This window comes from Centrocercus urophasianus, unplaced genomic scaffold (assembly GCF_019232065.1).
Source record: "Centrocercus urophasianus isolate 14NV4802_14NV808 unplaced genomic scaffold, USGS_Curo_1.0 seq_13, whole genome shotgun sequence".
NCBI lineage: Eukaryota > Metazoa > Chordata > Aves > Galliformes > Phasianidae > Centrocercus > Centrocercus urophasianus.
The window spans coordinates 14,044,686-14,062,933 of record NW_024884475.1 but is presented as its reverse complement, the minus strand read 5'-3'; the positions used below and the strand labels follow the sequence as shown (position 1 = coordinate 14,062,933).

Below are 18,248 nucleotides of genomic sequence, written 5' to 3'. Positions count from 1 at the left end.
GAAAAGAAAAGAAAAGAAAAGAAAAGAAAAGAAAAGAAAAGAAAAGATGTTGTTAATGGAAAACAAAGATAGTTTTTAAGATGAAAATGTTCTGTATTCACATGTGATTCTTAAAAAACACAAGCTATTTTTGGCAGTGTGTTGCAAGTCGGCCAGTGAAAGAAGCAGCAATATGTTCCTAGGAAATTTTCATTCCTCCCTCTGTTCTGCAGGAGAATGATGCTTCCATTAATTCTGAAAAGTGAGCATGAGCAGAGAAATTTAAACTCTGCTATAAACCTCCCCTGTTTCTAACTCCAGAGAATGAACTGTATTCAGGACTGCAGCAAAGCATTATTGTTTCATTACCATAATGCCAGGAGTGCAGAGCACAGTGCCTTGGCATTGCTCTTGCAAGTTAGACCTTCAGGTACTGCTCTTCTACAGTGGCTGAAAAAATACCTATTCTGTGTCCCTTCCTCACTGCAGCTGTATCAGTAATATGCCATGGGCTTCCAAAAATCTGTATGTGTAGTAATCCATAAAACAGCACGCAAAGATGTTTCAGTTCTTTTCCAAAGTTCTGTTCTGCTGAAGTCAATGAGACCTTTCCCAGGGAAATACACTGGGGCCAGAATGTCATTGGCAACGTTAACTGGAGCTATTGTCTTTAGCATATGTATAGGGTATGCAGAGGAAAGGCTGAATCTCAGCATAGAAATAAAATACCATTGTGCTCAGTCTTGTTAGTTAATATTTCTGAATCTCGTGGAAGAGAAAAAACTGAGCTCTGAAAGAAAACACTGGACCCGTTCAAGGCTGCAGCATCTGTTCCAGGGGTAGTTTCACCATCAACATCCTACCTGAACATTAGACAGTGACTAACACTCCTATTGAAATGTTGTCACTTTTATGAAGGGTTGTAAATCTCTGTGAGCTCTGGCTATTCAACAGTTTCCATAGTTTTCAAATGATTAATGCAGGCATTAAACCAGGAAAAGTTTCAAGCATCAAAGAGTTAAGACTAGATTTCATAAAACTTCGGTAAAGGCTCTCATTGCCATTAGGTTCCTCTCTGGTTTGATTCAAAAATGCTGAAATTACTTCATCGTTCATTAGTGTTTTTAAGTGTCATCGACATGAATTTTTAGATAATTCTGTTATTTGCTTGTTGCTAGTGAAACTTTTGCTTTATATGGGCAAAACTGCTAATGTTGGGAAGATACAGTTCTCAAAAATGGCTTCTTTTGGTAGATTGGGACTCATTGGCTGTCCTGTGCCAAATGTGTTTCCTTCTTTAAAGAAACTGGCGTGGTGATTATGTCAGTCTCACCACGTAAGTATTGCAACACTCAAGTCTGAATTCTGTTTAAAATGCAAAAGGCATTGAACGACTGAAACGATGCAGTTCTTTTGTGTTCCGTAGCTTGTGTGGAGGGGGAGAGCTTGTTAGCTGGGTCAGCTCTGCCACCTGCAGCTCAGAGCTGGCAAAACTGCAGCATCCTCATCAGGAGTGTGTCAGACCCTCACTATAACAATTGGGAAAATTCTGGTGGAGACGAGAGGCTTCCCTGAGAGTGCACACAGAAATTAAATTAGTGATAGGATATGTAAGCTTACGTATGCCATGCAAAAGTAAGGTAGAAGAGAACTTCCATGTGGGTCTTTCTGCTAATCCTTACTGCTATCTGAACAGAAATCTCTTCTCAGAATAGAACAGAAAGCCAACATCAGAACAAAATTCACAAAGCTGAATACATTCTTGGTGTGGCTAGAGTGATCTCTGAGCTGAATCTGACCCCTTACTTACACAGGCAGATTTTGGCTCTGCTGATAACTGAAGCCCTACAGGAAATTACATGTGGATCCATATTCTCAGAACCCTCTGACTCCTGTCTGCAATGCCTCTGGTATCTCCTCATATAACTCCCTTCCTAAAACACACTGCTTTCTGAAACCTATAAATTCTAGTCTTCTCCTCTAAAAAGAAAAGTCATTACAAAAATAAAATAAATCAAATCCTTCCAGATGTGTGCTTTACTAATGCAAAAAGCCATGTGCTTTATTATGTTCCCTACTTTCACTTCCCTGAGCCCCAAGGGTATAACATTACCATTTTCTCAAGCTGGATCTGAGCCCTGTAATTGATGAATTGTCCGTAGGATCCATGTGGAACTCTACCAAATTCACTGATACTCCATACAACACCAAAATGTATGCATATACAGTGCCCAGTGTATGCTGGGCACCCAAGAACATAAACTTCCCATGCCAGCGACTTCTTGCACTGTAAAGTGCTGTAATCCTCTCTAGGACCAAATCCTGCCCTCAGCTCTTCACAGTGAAACTGCAGCAATGGTCAGGTATCACGGTGATGAGTTCAAATAGCAGAACATGCCTGGAAACTAACTCTAATCATTTTGGGTTATTAGGAGCCATGTTATTTCAGTATCTTCTAGCACTGCAGAGGGAAAGTGTATTCTCTACTATGATCTTTGTTCGTAAGAACATTTCAAAAGATATTTCAAAAGCTATTAAGGAGCATATCTTCTCCTTTAACCTTAGACTTAGTTCCATTGCCCAGGCACTAAAGACAGCTTCTAGAGCCTTAAACATCCACAGAGAGCCTTGTGTCTTGGGCAGCAGGAGAGATCAGCTGAATCAAATCCAGCATAACCTATGGCATTTTAGCTGGCACTAGACCCTGTTTGCAGCCAAATGAGCCCCACCTCTTGTGTTGTCTAGGTGTGGAGCATGGAAATGTCTAACTTCGTCTTGCCAAGCACTGCTATTAAAAGTTCTGGGTCCCTAGAAATTAGAAATTATTCCCATGATCATACACTGTCACTGCACTGAAGTCTTCTAAGTCTGTAGGGTATTTTTCTGGGTGACTGGTTCTGAGCTGTGCAGAAAATGCTTGCAAAAGGGATTGGTTTTGTTGGTGTTCAAAATACTATTATTATAGTGCTACAGTAAAAGATTGTACATTTTAATATTATCCAGTCCTTGAAAAATGTTGAAATAGATATTTTGAAAAGGAATCTTAGAGTGAGACAGGGCGATCTGTGGGGAATAGGCAGTCAAAGCCTCGGGCTTCTTCTGTATGCAAATGAATGTAAGAGTATGTAAAACATTTTGTTAGCTTTGTTTTAAGAAGTCGCTTTGTAAAACGATACAGTCAGAGCTGTCTGCCAGCTGCCCTGCTCATCAGCAGCTGGAGGTAGCAGGCACCAGAGCTCAGTCATGGGCAAGTGTCCCTGCTGGAGCAGAGCTTGGGCCCAGTGACCTCTCGAGATCCCTTCCAGCCTTAGCTGTTTGATGTTTCTGAGGTTTTGGCCAACCCGTATATTAAATGCATCTTCTCCCTGCATTTTTTGTCTATATCTTTGCAAAAAAACAAGACACAGATTATCATTGGCAGGTACCTCAGACTTAGGATCGGACCAAGGTCTTTTCCTCTTTCAGGGATTTAGTTTTGAGTCACATTACCTTTTGGGCAGGTCTCAAAGGGCACAGAAAAAGACTGTGAGATTTAATATCAATCACCGTTAATCTAGTTCCCTTTACATTTGTGTCCAATTCACATGAGCTAGATGCATTTAAAATGGACTTCTCACTGTAGAGAACATTACCCTTTTATTATTCAGGCATCCAAAGCTGACCCTAGAATTTGTTTCTCTCTCTTCAGAGGGAGAAACTGGTTGAGAATTCCCCAGCCCCAGAACCAGAAGAGGAATTCATGCGAGCCTGAATACCTGGTGTAGGGAACCTGCTTTGGCAGGGGGCTGGACTCGATGATCTCTGGAGGTCCCTTCCAACCCCTACAATTCTGTGTGATTCTGTGATTCTGTGATCCAGAAATTGATAAAGTGTCCATGTCCCAGTGCAGGGGCCCCAGTGCTCAACATTTTGAATCCATGTGTGTGACTTCAGTCAGGTCTTGCTATGTTTTGGGTTTGTATCCAATTTTAATCTTGTGTTTGAAATGAAAGCAATTGTAGGCAGGCTCCGCCTGCTTTTTTAGCCTAGAGATCCACAGACAGCAGTGACTGCGAAGCACTTAGTGCACATTAGTTTGTACACAATAGGAAACATCACTGCCAGATGATAAAGCAGAAATGTTCTCTTTGTTGCCAACAATAAATATATATAGAAAAGTAAATGTGTCATGTATAAAGTGTCCCTAAGGAAATCTTGGAAGTCCCTACATGTGTATTTACTTTTAGTCCTAGCAGCGTTAGAGCTCTGTGAGTGAGTGTTCTGCCCAGGCTGACTAGTTTGTTAAGAATTATCACAGCTATCTTTTCCATGCTAGTTAGTATCTGTGCATAATGAGACAACTTAGACAACCCTGCCAGAAACCCAGATTTTTAAAAACCAAAGCAATAGTGTCAATTACGATCACAAATGCCTCTCTTACACACACCCAAAACTTCAGGTAGTGCCTGCAGGTTACAGAATAAATTGAATAAGAACTCAAAATATATCATTTCTTTCCCTGCATAAACTGAGTCCCATGTGCATTTTAGAACCTGATACTCTTAATTTTTGGTAGACTGTTGTACCAGAGGAAAGTCTGAGCCCAGTGTGCACAATCTGATAGCGGCTCTCTGTCTGTTACCTTGCAGATGCTTGTGTACAAAAATATATGTAAAAAGCCCATGTAAGAAAAAAAAGTCAATGAAGCAATTGCAGATTCAATTTCTGCAGTTGGAAAATAAGTAATTCCTCATTCTGGAGCTCTTCATTCTGCCTGCTGCTTTATGTTATCTGTTTTAACTGCTGTTAATGAAAGGCTCATCTGGTGGTAGTGCCAATACGTAACAATATTTAGATGCTGAATTCATCTCTTTGTCCTCATGGCAGCTCCTTTTCAGCTGTTTTTCCTGCATGCTTGGAATCTCCATCTATACAAATGAGAGTGAGTATGCATGGGAGAATGGGACAAATTTTGATCAGCTATGCATCCCAGAGAAAGGAATTTGCTTCATATCTTACATGTTTGTAAAAGCACAGAAGAAAACCTTGCCTGCTGAAATAAGTCCAAGGTGCACCTTCAGCAAGACCTACTAAAATTCAGTAAGGAACTGCTGCACAAAATAAGAGTCAAATTACATTATCCTTTTTTTTGCAGTGGCCATTTTAACCTCTGCTAACTTGACCAACTTGTTGCCCTACTCCTATTGGTAAAAAGCCAAACCTTCCCCTGCTCTTAAATGCAGTTTTGCTTCGAAAATACCTCTGAAAATGACATGTGGGATCCATGTTTATTCTCTGTCAGCTATTTCTTTATCAAATGTGCTCAGTTAACAAGGAAGGAACCTTTTCTTCCTATGTGTCAGCCTTGCAAATTTCAAGTAGAAGCTAGGGGCCAATACAGATTTTTTTTCACATGTAGGATAACCAAAAACCAAGGATTTTGCATATGAGAGTAAGCCCTTGGTTACATATGTGCAGTTCTGTTCTCTTCTGGGGCTTTGCATAAGGTTTAACTGATTGAAAATGATTCTGTGGTGATAAACAGGAGGGAATAGAAACCAGCCCACTGTCCTTTATGCTAGATCTACTGTGCTAACAGAAGCAAAAAGCAGTGAACAGTGATTTTAATTATTAAGTGAGCAGATAGAAAATATATAAGAATCAACTGTTTTTGGAGAGAGGGTTTGCTTCAGGAAATTTTCAGCTTCAACATAATAGAGCATTCAAGCTGACAAGGAAAATAAAATGCTTTTTTTTTTTTTTTGGAAATGTCATTAATGTGATGGGAAGAGAATGTACAGTCCTCATAACAAGAAGAGAGCAAAATTATTTGAATTATTTTGCGTGGAACTGAAAGATAAAAGCTTGCCTTTACAGCCCTCATTCCTGAGAAAACCTTATTGTGGGGTGCAGGAGGTTAGAATATCACTGTGTGTATGTTTGCTATACTGGAATGATAACTTGCTGTGGGCATTTTATGATTTATTAATTCACCTTTGTAACTTTGCCAATCAAGCATGAAAATCTGTGTAGTCTGGAAGACCAGAGATGAAGTTTATCTGTTTTTATTTGGTTTTAATACTTGAGATGTCAAATAGTGAGCAAAAGTTTTCTAAGTTCAGAATTTTGATCCTGCAATTGCAGTGCAGATTGAACTGAGCCATATGAGGCATGCTGTGTTACAAAGGGCAAAACAAACAAACAAACAAAAAAGCCAAGGATGTACTTTCCAGCTATGTAAATACTAATCCACTGAATCTCTCGTCAGATGAAATCATTCGATTTTGATTTTTTTCTTCCAGTTGTGTGTAATACTGGAGCCAATGCAGGAACTGATGTCAAGACATAAAACTTACAATCTGAGTCCTCGAGACTGCTTGAAGACTTGCTTGTTTCAAAAATGGCAGAGAATGGTGGCCCCACCAGGTATGTTTGATTTCCAGTATTTTATTTATTTTATAATTAAGAGAATATAAGAACACTGAGAAATTTTGCTGCAAATCTACTTGCAAAGGGAAGTAATAGCAATTAGCATTGCTCCAGAATTATTCTTGAAAATGATTCTGATTGTCCATGATTTCAGTGTGATGCAACATAATATGAGGCAAGAACAATAGATGCAAACATTCAAATGCACAGGATATAAATTAGTACCAAAAAAGTGTAGATAGAATGCATAGTGCTTACTGACTCCATTAGAATTCATAGTTTGTGTAATTTAGCTTCCTGCTGTGAGTCTGAGCAACAATTCATAACTAATTGTCTTTGAGACCCATATAATGCTATTTACAGGCCTGGACCTAGTCTCTTAAACCTCAAAAAGTAGTTCTCCCTTTTCTCAGATTATTAAAGTTCTGTGTATTTTGGACCATTCACATAGATGCCAAATGCAAATTTTGAAAAGCGCAGCTGCCACCTTGATAGAAGTTATGTAATTGTCCTGATTCGGTCTAAGTTTGGAAGATTCACAAAGAAATGGCATTCAGCACTCTTTAACATGTTGTTTGCAAGTGTCAGTTGTAAAGATTAAGCCCATATCAGAATTAGAAGGAAATTACATGCTACTTGCTCATAGACTGTATCAATAGCAGCCATCAGGGCGGAAGGCTGCCTTGTCCCTTTGTCTCTGGCTGGGGCAGCTGAAACTGTGACTACATCAGAACAGGACCTGGATTTTTGGTTAGCAAAACTCTTAGCAAGCTGCACAGCGCCTTTGAATTTCCTGATTGTTACCATGATGCTCCCACTAGTAAAATACTTTCAAATATCTTTATAGGTAATCTGGAAAAATGAACTTTGTCTATTACACAAAATTGAAAGCAGAAACCACTGGCTTTGGTTCAAGTATTATTCTAAGGTTCATATCTACTACTACTACTATTACTACTGGTAGTAAACTTGTGAATTTAAAACAAGGTAAAAAAATATTTCAGCGCTTCTGAAACACTTTACAATATCTACCGTTGGGTTTGCTTCTTACCCTTCTATTGCAGCAGAACCCACAAGACAACCGACAACCAAACGGAGAAAAAGGAAAAACTCTACCAGCAGCACTTCAAACAGCAGTGCTGGGAACAACGCAAATAGTACCAACAGCAAGAAAAAGTCAGCTGCTGCAAACCTGAGTCTATCAAGTCAGGTACCTGTAAGTCTCACTTTCCTTTTAGGCCTGAATCACTTACAGTGCTTAAATTCTTTCTTTGTAAAGAAGGTGCATTCTTGAGCAAAACTGTAACAGGCAAAAAGTAACCTTGCATAGTATGCCATGGAAGCTGGAGAATTAGTGAGGAGGTGTGAAGAAGCCATTCTTCAATGCATCTTTAATGACCAACCCTCACACAGGGCTATCCTGAGCAGTAGAATTGAGTTTTCAGCGCTGGGGCCAACTCACCCGTAGGAGTTTTTCCAGTGGTGGCAGGACTCAACTGGGCTTTGTGTTTTCAATTGTAGTCTGAGCATTGAGAGTGTCTTGAAGATGTCCACCCACCCACTGCTAAGTGAGAATGAGCCCCTGTGCAGCAGGATTACCATACCTGAGCAGATTGCTCATCTTTCTCCATTAGTACCTCGTCTCTAATTGGTGATGAGTTCAGTTGCTGAAGTAGAACAAGTTTTGAGTAAATTTGCCTGCAGATGTTATCTCTATATCAAACCACTCCATTTACAGAAGGTAGATCCCTTTGAATATGGGTCTGTTTATTCACCCTGCTAGCTGCAACTGTTGGCATCCTAATTAAGTAGGGAAACACCAAGTCATTTCCTGTTGTTTTAATGATATCACATTTATTGCCTTAGTCACAATATAGGGGTAATCTGACCCTGAATTGTGACAAAATGTGGCTTAATCAATAAGAAGATAGCTCATGCATTTTAAAACTAGGGAGATTAATTTGGTAGTATAGGAACTATAAAGTGGTATCTCGGGGATAACATGCAGGGATTTTTATTGGATTTCTGATCAGCAGATAGGAAAGAGCGAGGTCTCTTCTGAAGCTTGACAAAGAATACAGGCCTTTTGTCAGCGTGAAGCAGGCACTTCCTAGAAAACCTGAATACCCAGATGAAAAAGAGGACTAGACTAACACTGGTGAAATGAGATGAAGGTTTTTGTTTAGCAACCAATTCAGCAATCCACTAGCTTTCAACAGCTTGGAGTTTCAGTACATTAAACTCATAATTTCTCCTTGTCGTATTAAAATTTTCACATGGCTCCTATATCTAGAGTCAGATTTTTTCCCTAACATAGGCAACTCCGGGCTTTTCTGGCAGCACGAAGCAGTCAGAATGTCAGCTACCTGATCTGCTTATGGTACAGGCGACTCTGTCTCACTGATTGTCTGCCAGAAATCCCTTTGATCAATGATCAACCATATTTACAAGAAAACAGCAATTAGGCATAAAACTGAGCAACCTCCTGATTCCCTGCTGTCTCCAAGTTTGAATGTCAGGAAGATCACTTTATCTTGGCTATTCTCTGCCCTGAGCTTCATTCAGCACAAGCAGAGTCTGACCCCTGCTTCTCTGAGGCCTGCTCTCCCAGGAGAGGTGTTGTTGACTTTTGTTGGCCTCAGTTGCAGCCATGTGTACTCATACATTTGAGTGTAATTGGGCCCTCTGATAGCTGTCTGTCCCTCCCATTGATACTCAAGCTGATTCAGGTATTCAGAAGCTACTCCTGACAGATGTAGCAGTCAAGGCTGCTCATCTGAGACATCATGATGAAGTTCATCATGGCATGAGGTATGGATTTTCAGTCATCTCTGATTTTTAGGAAGCTGAGTAGCTTTGTTTTTTTCAGTATTGTTTGCTTCCCATAGCAGAATAGTGAGATGGTCCAAACTCTGCTTTTATGGAGGATCAGGTTCCATTTTTAGGACTCTTCTGCTTAGCACAGTGGAAAATACTTAGCTGTTTGATTTGACATACCAGCAGTTCTTCCCATCTTCCCCAAGGCAAAGATAGCAAACCAGATGGAAATGATTTTTGGGCAAATCTGTAGGATAGACAGAACTCAAAATAATTTTAGTGGTATGATATTTTGGTGTAAAACTATTCAACACTTTTCAGTTAAACAGGGAGATGTTACTGTGTTTCTTCGAAATTATGCATTCTTTCAAGCGAGCCTTCTTACAGCAGACATGCTATTGCTGCTAAGTTAGCAGCAGACAGCATTAACTTGCTTTCTGTTTTATAGAATCACAGAATGGCTTAGGTTGGAAGGGTTAAAGATCATCTACTTCTAACCCCCTCCCATGGGCAGAGTTGCTACTCACCAGCTCAGGCTGCCAAGGGCCCCATCCACCCTGGCTTTGAATTTCTCCAGGAATGGAGCATCCACAGCTTCTCTGGGCAACCTGCTGCAGTGCCCCACCACTCCCTGAATAAGGAATTCTTCCTAACATCTAACCTAAATCCCCTCTTAGTTTTCTTCTTGTCCAGTCATGTTGTTCAATCTATCTTCATAAGAGAGATACTCTGTTTCATTCTCTTAACTTTGCCTCAGTGAATCAGTTAGTACTTAGTGGTTTATTTTCCTTATATGCAATTGAAGATATCTTGAAACATGGGAAAGCTTTCAACTTCTGAAATCATTTGCTTTCCACATTAAAAGTGTTATTAGGGAAAAGGAATGAAATCACTGCTTCTGTCCACATGGCTCACATGAACTTAGCTAGTTCCAGTTCCATTTTTCCCATCATCATTTCTGGAGAACCCCAGAAATGAGCTCATATTTGTGCCACATCTGCATTAATATGAAATCATGTAGTCCAGATGTAAGCTTTCTCTTTTTCTCCAATGATTTCTTTCCAGCGAGCAAAGATAGCCTTTCCACCATAGTAGAATCTAATTTCCTGTCCATTTTATGCTTCTATGTTGTTTTCTCTTTGATAGTAAATTAAGCATGGTTAGAGAATGTTTCCTTGACCTCTACTCTATGTAATGTTTCTTGATTTAGAACATTAATAATCATTCAGTTTTGCTTCTACAGTAATGCTATGTACACTCTACGAAGTAGCTGAACATACCATAATATTCTCTCATCCAGTCTTCTCACTCACACCATTAGCTTGTGTTTCTGTAATGAGGTTTTCACTTCTGGAAAGGCAAATTGTAAATTTTCAGGACAGTGACTTGGAAGCTGCTGCTGAAGTACTGTTGGCCATGACAAAGTTTGAATATTCAGACATTTCTCATTTTCTCCATAGCACCTTGCAGATCTTCAGATAAATACATAGTGCTAAGCAAAGTTTGATATCTAGCTGTATTCATCTTAAATAGCTGCTTCTTCATTAATAGGAGGTTCTGCCATTCCCTCTACCTGTGTATTTTCTGGTCTGTTCTTCAAGCAGGGACCGTAATGACAATACAAGTCCAAGCCCAGAAAGAGAAATCATTGCATTGTATTTCCATGTGTAGGTGAGTTTAGTGCTGCACCTTGAAGTTCAGCTGCTGAAACCTAATCAGTCAGTATCATTTGTCCCTTTTTTTTGCCTTAAATTTTTTAGCACTTTGACTGTGCTGACACGTTCTGATACATCTTTAATGACACAGTCCTCAAAATTATCTTAAGGGTCTCTGACAGTGGGTAGATATGCATGTTCCCTCTCATCAGTAATTTCAACAGGGTCAGTCTCATGCTGTCCTCATATCTCTAGATTTTTTATACTTCCTCAGCTCTGCTAAATAAAATGCAGTGTTTTGCCCTTCTGACAGTCACTTGCACTCTATTGTACTTATTTTTCTTTATAATACGGCTTCTGTGATTATGTTAGATCTCATGCTATTGGTTGCAGACCTTCAGCATCTTCTCTTTTCAATGGGGCTATTTCTTCTCAAATCCCTTGTTTCACACTTTTCCTTCATACTGGGAGCTTTCTTCAGACAAATGTAGTTAGCCAGTGTGCTACATGATTACACTGCAGAATTCGTGTAGGTTGGCCTTTCAGTTGTTCAGTGATTCTTTTGACTTGAATCCATAGATGCTGAGCCAATATGCTGCAGCGCGTTGGAATCAGAGCCAAATGCCACTGAAGTCCATCCAGGAGCATAAATACTGAGATATTTCTCTCACCAGCAGTTTGCTTCTCTCAGGCTCCCATTGGTGTGGATTGGGTACTTCCAGTGTTTCCACAGATGTACTGCTTTTTGTTTAGAGTGTAGAGAGATTGGACAAAACAAGGATCTGGAAATTGTCCACTCATCTGTCTTAGTCTCAGTAAATTCCATTTATTAGAACTGTTCTCACGTTTGTTCCTGATCTTGATCATATCTAATTTTTGGAAAAATGTCAACCCATTGTTACTGGGATTACCTTTTTCCTCCAAACAGAGAGCAAAGATAGGCAAGACTCCTCTTGCAAGGGTCATGCAAAGCTTGTCTTTCTAATGTTATCTTTCCTGTAATTTCAAAGAAAGCTAGTTATCTAATTTGGATGAGTCATCATTTATCATTTACACTTTATGTATTTCCTCTAATATTTGAAGCTAGCTGCAATATTCTTCCATGTCTTTGCTCTGTTTTCTTGACTCTTCACAGGTTGAGATCTGATTTCCTTTTCCTTTTTTTTGTATTCTTCTGTTTCATATGAAACCGTCTTTTAAGACCAGACTCTTGTATGCAGACAAGTGCCATGTACACTGTGATTTGTGGATTACAGGTTATTTGATGTCCATACAGAGATACACATTAAAAATCACTTTCAATTAAATTTAATAAAAACAGTTCATATTGATCCATTTTAATCTACTTGAATTTGGAAATTTGACAACAGTCCACAACTCTTGCAAATTGTAAGAACCATTGCTCTAGAATACTATAGAACTAATAGGTGGATTTTGCTTTCCTTTACTAATGAAGATCCTGTTGCGTGTAATACTGTAATCAAGAACCCAGTATCATTTCTGTTGAAAAGAATAAAGCATCACTACATGCCACTAAGTAAATCAAATGTTCTTCGTTACATCCAGAGTCTTAATTAGAGCCCCCTTGCTCTCTTTAAATGAGTTACATACATCTATAATCTCTATTTCTCTTTGTAGCTCTTTGTAAGCTCCTCAGAAAGCCAAATCCATAAACAAACTGCTAACGTGAAAGGCAGCAATACAATCTCTTACATGTTTCAGAAAAAGGGGGTAGGTTCAGGTGCTTTGTAATGGATGTTGTACTATAGAAGCTGCAGTTCTAGGGCTAGAAGATTAGTGTCAGAAATTATACTGTGTCTCAGAACAGTGCAATTCGGAATCTAAGATTTTGCCTTAAGCAGACGAGAGTGAGCAAATTGGTTTCCAGTTGTTGCACTTTAAGAAAAATGTACCAAACAAGACCAGAATGTCAAGTTAACAGAGAGGACTGTGATGAGATGTGAAAGATAACCATTTTCCTCTAGAAAGTGTTTACTCTGAAACCTAATTAAAATGTCAGTTCTGTTTCTACAGATCATTTCAACACGAATGGCAGTCTGATGTTTTTATCTTGGAGATAGTGACCATTACTATGGAAGGCAACAGTGGGGCTCTAAGTAATTAATATTTTTTGTGGCAAGAAGTTACAAAGTCAATTATTAAAATAATCACCACTAAAACTAAAAAAAAAATAAGGAAGAGATACCTTTCTTCTTTTAACTTTGCACTTACAGATGTTCTGGCTGCTAAAACTTGTACAACTTTCAGTCCTTGTAGTGTGAGGCTTGTTTAAAACTTCTACTTAATAGTTTCAGGTGTTTTTAGTTATCTCAGGCTTGTGAAGCACTGTTTGTGTACTTCTGAGGACTGTGACACCTGAGCTGGGTTACATATTAACAAAGCAAATTAACAGCAAAGCAAAATAAAATAGCAAAGCAAAGATTGGCATTTTACATCGTTCACTGTAATATTTTTTTTTAACCTCCATATACAAGTAAGGCATTGATCAGTTACAGGATTATCTTTAAAATCCCAAGTTAAAAAGTCCAGTTATATAACTGGGTATCGCGGAGCTAAATGTTGAGGCTAGGTACAAAAAGGTGGAAGCCTGAGAAATGACGGGTCTGTTGAATAGTAGTGCTTGCATTTGAGTTGTGCCTGAAGTGATCTGTGTGTAGTTTATGTGCATCAATTTAAGTTTGGATAGCAATTAGGGATATTGCAGGATGAAAGGTGTGATATAAATGAAAGCTGCTTTGTGGTTATAATATAAAATAATACATTTATATTGGATACTGTAAAACAGCCACTGCATTATTTACAGTGCTTCACTGTACTTCACTTTACTATCGTGAGACATTCCTTGACCAAAAATGTTGTTTCTAATCACAGAGTGAATTAATAAGATTGAGTGACTACAGTCTAAATCTTTTTTTAAACTAATCTAGTCAAATATATGCTACCATAACTAGGCCATAGCAGTGTTTGCTGCCGTGCAAGAGACTAGGGTTTAATTCTTGGATTCTGCTTCTCACTCCATGAGCAGGAGCTAGGAGCACTCCAGAGCTGCAGCCTCAACCCTGGGAGGGATGGAGCCTTGTGTCATTCAACAGCAGTGACCCCCACTGGCCAATTTAAGGAGAAGCATTGAGGGGCTCTAAAAGGAGTCACTTCCAGTCCTCCTCAGAGGTTGGTGGTCATTGCACGGGAATTAGTGAGTGGAGGTTCAATGGGGTACACTCGGTGGGGTCTTCAGCTTTTCAGTCTGAGGAGCAGAATCCTCTCTGGGGAGGAACCAGCATGTGCGCTTCCTGAGAAAGTATTTTTGCCTGACATAGTATAAGCAGCAGGATTGTCAAGAATATACATATATAGAGATATATATATACTTTTAATGTCCTGTAACTAATGCTGTGATATCTGTTTCTTAAATAGAATGAGGGAAAACTCAGCTAACCTCAATATAATTGTAGTTTAATTCCCAGAGAGAGAGAGAGAGAGAAAGACTCAGAGGCATGGAGAGAAATATAAGTGCAAACTGTCCTCTCAGTGGGTGTCATTAAATTAAGGAATAATGTTTGCAAAGAGCCTGAGAAATTAGAGATGGAAATACTTCCAAGGTCACTGACTATCTCCCCACTGATGCACAGACGTTCCCTACTGCAGATTGAGGTTTTTCCCAGTCCACTGTGAGGAGACCCAAGCAGTGAAGCTAGCACTATTCTACTGGGGTCATTAATCCTCAGTCTGCAGTTCTCAGCAACAGGAATATTGTCTTATCAGTGGGGGTTACGTTTTCATTTACTTAATGTCATCTTAGTGCCCTAGTACTTCAGATTGGCCTGAACTGATGATACTCTTCCTTTCAGCAGTAGCAGCTATTAAGGATATTTACCCCTCCCAGTCATTTGGTCAATGCAATATGCAGTTAATTCTTCTCCACAGCCTCCCCAGCCAGCTTTTCTAGCCCTCAGTTATTTTTGATGCACTTCTCTAAGTTTCATCCAAGTTGCTGACCTCTTCCTGGTATGGCAACACAGAGAACTTGAGGCAGCATCAGGGTCCATGCTCACGAGCATTGAAGTAAAAGAGATGTTGCCACCTCGGTCTGTGATTCTGTATCTCAGTCACTGCGGTCCTTTTTGCCTGACGTATCACTGCACGCTCCGATCCAATTTGCTCTCTACCAGGTCTCTTGTTGTTAATGCTCTCACAATGCCTTGAGGTCAGGTCTGCTTCAGCAGTGCACGTTACACATTCTCTGTTGTTTAGGGGGATGAAATGAATTAGAAGAGACTTTTGGTTATAAACACCTTTGTCTTTTAAACTTCTATGTTGCAAAGCTATGTGTGTTTGATTTAACAAAGGATTTTATGGATAGGTGGAGTAACAAAATGTAGAGAATGTAAAAAGATATCATGCAGCAGCATCCATCTACTCACAAATTTGTCACGTAGCACAGGCTGAAGATGTGATATAAACATTCTTCTGTAGCATGTCAGCCTTTGCTAAGGGATATCAAGAAGCAGCATAAATAGAGGCAGTGATTTGTATTGTTTTGTGGGGAATTAAGTATATAGAAGATTTTAACAAAAAGCATTGTATGTAAGCATTTGTCTTCTGTTTCCTTTTCACAAATGCTTCTACATTCATAAGAAGGAACAGATCCTTTAAAATATGAATCTGTTGTTCTCTAGGATTCTGTGAAGGGCTTTTTAAATCAGCAGGTACAAAGCTAGACATCTGGAATGACTGCACTTTAGCCAAATGTTACCTGATGCCCTGCCACTTGAGCTGCATGAAAATACGCATCCCACATACTTCTTGTAGTGGCTAGCACAGCAGCCTAATTTTCAGAGAGAACAAGAGAGCTCGCTGGCTTTGCACCTTTGCTTTCCAATCTCAAGTTTGCACCTTTCTATCCCATGCTGGTTAGGTTTACTGCAGCAAATCTGCGATGCACTGGAGTACAGTAGGCGGTTTACTTGTTTTCATGGAAGGACAATTTGTACCTAAAGCAGTGGTTAGATGAATCCTTTCTTTCTTGCATGCTTCAGTTTTTGATGACTACTAGCTTCATCAGTGTAATTATAATTAGCCCTCTTCATCTTCCTTTTACGATACCAGCTGGACAGATTGGTCCTCTTACTGCACAGATTGGCGGCAGGGTTGCCTACATGGAGTTAGGTGACAGGCACCATGAAATAACAGATGGTAAATTCAGGGCTTGTTGGCAATCAGCAGGTTTTTGCTAATGACTTAATTAGCTATGCAAATTGTCAAATCAGTGTGAACATTGTTTTTATCGAAAACTTTACCTAAATTAATTACCATAATTAAGTAGCAGAATGTCAAGTATATTGGATGCGTAAAAGGGCTTGGCTGGCTAAGGATAAGAGAGTTACCATCTTTATTAGAGTGCCGTGCTCCACATTTGAAAAATCTAAGGATAAGAAATGTGGTTTCTTTAAAACTAGTTTTAAAATATGCGTAGCAACTGAGAAGCACCCTGGTGCCTTTCCATATGAAATGGCTCAGAAAAGAGAGGCTGAATAAAGCCTAAATTCCTCAAGCAGGACGTTAAGGCAGTTTCATAGCCTGCTTGTTTTCCTAAAAAAAAATTGAGTTTACCTGCTTTTCTGTTCTGGGGCTCCTGAGATCCTGAGCCACGAGCACACAGCTAGAGAGATGTTGTGTTAATGGTATTTCACTTAAACTAGAAAGAAAATGTAAGCCTGTCTCCTGGTTCCTACTGTGCAGGCACTTTTAACTCTGTTGTTCAAATATCACAAAATTAAGAGATGCAAATTCTCTAACACAATTTTTTTAAGTTGATTTTTTCTCTCTCAAGGTTTCCATATAACAAATATTGGGTGCTGTTCACAGGATGTGATGGTGGTGGGAGAACCAACTCTGATGGGAGGCGAATTTGGAGATGAAGACGAAAGGCTTATCACTAGATTAGAGAATACACAGTATGATGCAGCAAATGGCATGGATGATGAAGAAGATTTCAACAATTCACCTGCACTGGGAAATAACAGCCCGTGGAACAGCAAACCTCCTGCTAACCAGGAGACTAAATCTGAAAACCCCACACCACAAGCTTCCCAATAGGTTATTCTGCAGCAGTACCCACTGCCACCTATGTCAATGGGTTATTAATTACTGTTTCACAGCATCCTTCAAAACAATTTAAAGAAAATTTCAATGGATACAGTATCTATTTCTAACCTAAATCTATCTGATTTTTTTTTTAATTGGAGAAAAATCTTGTATAAGCTTCCATATACGTTTCCTGGAAGCTTTCACATACAACATGATACTGGCACTGACCTCAATTAAAATAATTGAAAATTAAATAGCATCTCATGGCAAATTTCTGACAATGCATTCTATTTTAGGGGTTGTTTTTTTCCTCATCAAACAATGGCCATATTTTACCAAATCATCAGTGCTCAGGATCTCATTAACGTAACTATGTAAAACTTTTTACTATTGTAATATATTTTCTGCTTTTCAACTTGCACCTGAAATTTCTTGTTTCAGAAAAAAAAGAAAAAACAGCTTCTAAGGAAAAGTAATTTAAAGTAACTTTTGTTCTTTCTTTGACTTTTCTTTCATTGGTTAATCATTTAAAGGATCCAGCATTTTTAATTCACATGTAGCTGATGGCAGTAGATACTCTTTCCATCATTTAATGAAAATACTGAAACAAGAAATGTCTTTTTTTCATCAAAGACATGAGAAATATTTTTATGTGGAAAAACACACCCAGTCCTATGAGAGTTTATGCTTTGTAAAATTGCTGTTGATCCAGATATTTTAAAGCCATGTAATCCATTAACTTTGTGGGCAGCTTAATAAATCTAAAACTTTTGTGTTTTTATTATTGTATCTGAGTTGGCTTTGTTGTTATTTCTTTTCATAGTATATTTCTTGTATAATATTTTTGTAAAGCCCTCAAACCTTTTTTTTTTCGTTTTGTTTTGTTTTACTTTTTTTGGATTCCAGTGTATTTATGTGAAACTTTATAAAAGAAACTAATTTTTTCATTTACATATTAATATGTTCAACTCATCATGTAAAGACACAGTGAGTCAGTGTGTTATATAATACAACTGTATTTTATGTATGCTTTGCCAATAAGTGTGCCAATAAACTGTGTTAACAAATGTGCTCTTCTATACTGCATTTACAGTTCCTTGCATGCCAAAGTCATACGCCCATGTGCATGATCACGCACCAGGAATGTCTGGAATTAGTTTTTCACCAAATTACAATTTTTTCCAGCAAAAAGGACAGGGTGTAGTTCAGGTGTGAACCGCTTGCAGCTCCATTTCGTTAGCTGCTCTTTTTTTAACATTAATGATGTGTAACAGCACAGGT

The 18,248-nt window shown here is 38.9% G+C and overlaps 1 protein-coding gene across 9 annotated transcripts in view; it reads left to right on the top strand.

The window, feature by feature from the left end:
• Positions 1–18,034, top strand: part of LDB2 (LIM domain binding 2) — a 212,676-nt gene extending 194,642 nt beyond the window's left edge. Inside the window, exons 6-9 of one of the 9 annotated variants that reach the window (XM_042811786.1) lie at positions 6,261–6,384; positions 7,455–7,603; positions 13,906–14,048; positions 16,746–16,828. In XM_042811786.1, coding sequence (XP_042667720.1) covers positions 6,261–6,384; positions 7,455–7,603; positions 13,906–14,010 — 378 coding nt within the window. In that variant the 3' untranslated portion in view covers positions 14,011–14,048; positions 16,746–16,828. Of the gene's footprint in view, positions 1–6,260; positions 6,385–7,451; positions 7,604–13,905; positions 14,049–16,710 lie in introns of all 9 variants that reach the window. The other 8 variants (XM_042811787.1, XM_042811785.1, XM_042811784.1 and 5 more) reach the window with 8 other exon arrangements.
• Positions 18,035–18,248: the final 214 nt, after the last annotated feature.